Source organism: Myxocyprinus asiaticus, chromosome 28 (genome assembly GCF_019703515.2).
Source record: "Myxocyprinus asiaticus isolate MX2 ecotype Aquarium Trade chromosome 28, UBuf_Myxa_2, whole genome shotgun sequence".
Lineage (NCBI taxonomy): Eukaryota > Metazoa > Chordata > Actinopteri > Cypriniformes > Catostomidae > Myxocyprinus > Myxocyprinus asiaticus.
Window position 1 is genome coordinate 42,067,559 of NC_059371.1, and position 5,000 is coordinate 42,072,558.

At 41.4% G+C, this 5,000-nt stretch overlaps 1 protein-coding gene across 1 annotated transcript in view; it reads right to left on the minus strand.

Annotated features, from left to right (window-relative positions):
- LOC127418553 (rho GTPase-activating protein SYDE2-like) overlaps positions 1-5,000 on the minus strand; it is a 58,371-nt gene that overhangs the window by 52,404 nt on the left and 967 nt on the right. Inside the window, exon 1 of the mRNA XM_051659130.1 lies at positions 4,259-5,000. This exon is cut by the window's right edge and continues 967 nt beyond it. Within this exon, the coding sequence (XP_051515090.1) occupies positions 4,259-5,000 (742 nt within the window). The remainder of the gene's footprint in view (positions 1-4,258) is intronic.

Here is a 5,000-nt window from a genome sequence, read left to right on the forward strand (position 1 = left end):
GAAACACCCCTCCCCCTCCTCTGTCATCCGAGTATTCCCACGACTGCTATATTGACATCCGAACACTCTTTATTTCCAGACCGCCGACATTCCAAGAACACAGTGCCGCATTATGACATTCAATCTCGTTGTTATGTCATCACTTCCTGCAACCAATCAGCTCTCTGTATTAGAACTACACTTACTGGATCCAATGTTACTTCACAGTTTGGGCAATGACAGCATTACTTATGCATGCGTATAGTTGAATCTCGTAAAGATATGTATGGGTCGTCACAAAACCAAAAGAAAAAATCTGAAATTGCATTTAGCATTAAGATAATTAAGCCTATTTTTAAAACCACAATGATTTTTTGCATTGTGACGTTATTTTCGTGACAATTAAGCACACTTTTTCTTTTGCAAAATAAATTTAATACAGCAACAAAAATATGCACAAGCACAAAGATCAACAATTAAAATGTGGATAAACGGCAGTTCAACAAATACTAGCCTACCATGATGTATCCTTTCAATTGTATGTTAAGTGTCATTTACAATTTACTTTTTTCTCCCATTACAGTAATGAGAATTTGGGGGAAATGTGCTTAATTGTCATGTAAATAACGTTACTTTGCAACAACAATCACGTTACTAAACGTACAGTTTTTACGCAGCTCATTTACGTATTGCGGCAGTTTCCTGGTGAAATGACCACTAGAGGCGCTACAACAACAACGACTTTACTCACTTTCACACAAATCACGAGTAAAACTGCAGAGTATCAGTTCATAAGCACTTACATTTTTCGCCCTCACACAATGCTATCTTATGACATGTAAACACTTCTACTACGGCACATGACTCATTTTAACGTTTGCGCTACTTAACCAACTACATTTACAAGCTTGTTTGAGTGCGATCAAACTGCGCTGATAGAGCGTTGCACTTGCGAATCCTGAAGAGCACACGAGTCAACACGTGAGCCGAAAAAGCACTATAAAATGACATGAACTGCGTTTTTCATTACACATTTGCTTTTTCAGACGCTATCGGTTAGGTTTAGGTTTAGTGTAGGGAGGTCGGTTTCGTTGATTTAAAACTCGAGAACATTTAACTCGCTTTTAGCGCCACTTAGTGGACATTTCACCTCGGAACTGCCGCGATACATGTAATGAACCGCGAAATGCCCTTGTGCAAAATGTCGCACAGTGACGTAATTTTCATAAGATCAGCCTGAAATGGCAAAATATACAGTAACTTCTTATTTCTTTTGATTTTGGAGTAAAATATGACCTGGATAACGGGTGCTTCACCGTTTTTATGGGCCACGTATTCTAAAAAAAGAAACTTGGAAACTACACAAATATAGGACTCTAATGCTACTAAACTAAGTTTAGACTCGGCACCTCGGATTAAAATAACCCAGAGGACACACTAATCCCACTTTAACCAACATGTAATGTCTCTTTTCTAATCTCCGCTTGCATTCAGCGCCTCGGGAACACTGTGCAAACAAGTGAAACGACAGACTTGGCATTCCAAATATTCCCTCCCCGGGGCTCCACGTTTCCATGGGACGGGAATTCACCAGAGAATATTTCCCTCCGGGTGAAAATAAACATCACTGTCACATCAGCACACAGATTGTTTTTGAACAAATTGCTCAGGAATACACACACACACACACACACACACACACACACACACACACTCATTATGTCTGTGTGTCTGCTAGAAAATATACAAAAATCTGAGAACTCGAAGAGAATGTGCGTGCATGTTTGAGGAAATCTTGCCTCTCCATCCGCACTCTCTGAAATCTGCTAGAAACTCATAAATGTAAATGCATTCAAAGTATCAACATTTCAGAAACATTCAGACCCGCGCCAGAACCCCGTCCACTTCCTCTAAATCTGACCACATGGCAGAGGAGAACACACGGATTGAACTCTACACCCAAATACGAAAATCTACAGGAAAACGTCAGCACAGAGCGCCTACCTGCATCATAAAACATCTGTGTGTGGCTCATAAATGTAGACTGAGTATCTGGACTCATCAGCCACACGTAAAGGAATATTCCGTGTTCAGTACAAGTTAAGCTCAATCTTCAGCATTTGTGGCCTAATGTTGATTACTGCAAACATTATTATTCCATTTATACTCCAGTTACTACATTATAAGTGTCTCACTGTAACCAAATTTGTACCTTTTTTTAAAGAAAAGGAGGGACGATTCAAAATTCATTTTGTGGTAATCAGCATTACGCCACAAATGCTGAAGACTGAGCTCAAATGTATTGAAACCGGAATATTCCTTTAAAAAATGTCCGAATACAATTGCATTAGATTACAAAATATCAAACCCAAGTAGCATTCACTAAAGAAATATAAGCCATTTCAAAACTTTAGATATATATTGATAACACTTTACAGTAAGGTTGCTTATGTTAACATGAACTAATGACGATAAACATTTATTAATATTGGTTAATGTTAATTCTTTACCATATACTAATACATTTTGTACAACACAAGGTATATATTTTAAAGGATGAAAATGACAATTCTCTCATCATTTACTCACCCTCATGCCATCCCAGATGTGTATGACTTTCTTTCTTCTGCAGAACACAAATGAAGATTTTTAGGAGAAAATGTCAGCTCTGTAGGTCCATATAATGCAAGTGAATGGTGACTAAAATTTTGAAGCTCCAAAAAGCACATAAAGGCAGCATAAAAGTAATCCACAAGACTCCAGTGGTTTAATCCATGTCTTCAGAAGAGATATGATAAGTGTGGGTGAGAAGCAGATCAATATTCAAGTCCTTTTTTGCTAGAAATTATTCTCCCTGCCCAGTAGAGGGCGATATGCACAAAGAATGCAAATCGCCAAAAACAATCATAGAAGAATGTGAAAGTGAAAGTGGAGATTTATAGTAAAAAGGACTTGAATATTGATCTGTTTCTCACCCACACCTATCATATATCTTCTGAAGACATGGATTAAACCACTGGAGTCATATGGATTACTTTTATGCTGCATTTATGTGCTTTTTGGAGCTTCAAAGGTCTGGTCACCATTCACTTGCATTGTATGGACACTTGCATTGCTTTAAATTTGTTTCTCACCCACACCTATCATATCTCTTCTGAAGACATGGATTAAACCACTGGAGTCTTGTGGATTATTTTTATGCTGCCTTTATGTGCTTTTTGGAGCTTCAAAGTTCTGGTCTCCATTCACTTGCATTGTATGGACCAACAGAGCTGAGATATTCTTCTAAAAATCTTCATTTGTGTTCTACAGAAGAAAGAAAGTCATACACATCTGGGACGGCATGAGGGTGAGTAAATGATGAGAGAATTTTCATTTTTGGGTGAACTGTCCCGTTAACATTAGCTAATGAAATATAACAGCACAACAGCATTTTTTAATTAACATTAACCAATATCAATGCAGTCAGTTCATGATACCTAATGTTAACAAACACAACCTTATTGTAAAGTGCTACTGACTTAAAAGTATTTGGACATTATTTTCTGGTTGTCAAAAGTTAGTGGGATGTGTTGATTAGTTAATGTGCACGTGTGGATACTCTGCTGTGAACTGACTTCATACATCCAATAAAAATCACCAGAAAACAATTTGATTAAGTAATTGCGCAAAAACGCCCCAGAAAAGTGAAGTTAGTTCTGAGAAATGCTCCAGCAGCATTTGAGGAACGCAGATCGCACTTGCTTTCAAATTTGTGTCTAATATATCAACATTTTGGGGCCACTGTATATTATCAGATTAGTGGTCTGTTGTGGAATAAAACGCTCTATTCCTTTAGGTTTCATGATTGGTGTCGACCAAAGACACTCAAACCTGATCCTGACAGTGGACAAGTTGCAGACATGACCTTTAAAATCAGCTGTCGCTAAACGCTGAGATAACCGTCCCGTCTGCTGGGTCACCTGCTACTGGAACATCTTATCAGCACCAATAGGGTTTGCTTTGCAGAGTGTCCAACACAGTAAACATTCACATGGAATACACAAATGAAACCGAGCACGAAAACCCACCACCATCACCAGAATAGGCACCACTCGGGGCTCAGGCCCCCCCACCAAACGTGCTACGTGAAACAACATTAGTCAAAAAAAAACCCACCACCGGTTAAAAGACACCCAGAAGCGTTGCGTCCGTTCCACTGTATGAGGAGGTCGGAGTTGTTTAGATGTTTAGAATGAGAGATGAATTAGAGCTCCTCCACGCCAGCGGGTGTCCATACCTGACTGCAGCTGCGCTCCTGCTGCTGCATGTTTGCTCGCTTGCGGACCGTTGGCATGGCCACTGGTTTTGGGTCTCGTCTGGACGCTGCGATTGGCTCTCATCGAAGAACCCGCGATCCTCTGCTTCATCTCGGACGAAAGCACGCGACCCTTCAACATCCACTCCTGCATCTTGTTCACGGTGACGCCGGGATGTTTGGCAACGGCGGCGTCGTTGCAGGACTGATGTGTGGCTGGCTCTGGGACGATTTCCGAAGGCGCTGTAGGGCCGTTGACCAACTCCTTACTCACCGATCCATCGAGGAGCATCGCAGAAGCATCGCAAGCCAGCGCATCCTTGCGTGATGGCGCGGTATCCCCTGAAACCGCAGGTCGCAGGGGTTCCTCGAAACTCTGGACGCTTGAGGGCCGCACGCAAGAATACTTGGCCCCGCTGTCACTCGTAGACCTCTGGAGTTTGGCCCTCGCGTCGGGAATACTTTGCAAGCTCCTGCTCAGCAAAGACCCTGAGAAACCCACCCCATGGCATCCAGGAAACGTAAAGTAGGCCAAATCAGAATCAAAGACCCGGTGACCGCCGCGTTCCTCGGACAAGCACGCATCGGCTGTGGAGCGTGAGCTAATGCTATCGTGAGATTCACTAGAATCTACAAACCCGTTATCGTCAACCTGACCGTCAAAACTAATGTCGTGCATGGCGTTTATTAACAAACAATACGCCTCTTTTAGCTGCATCTTCAG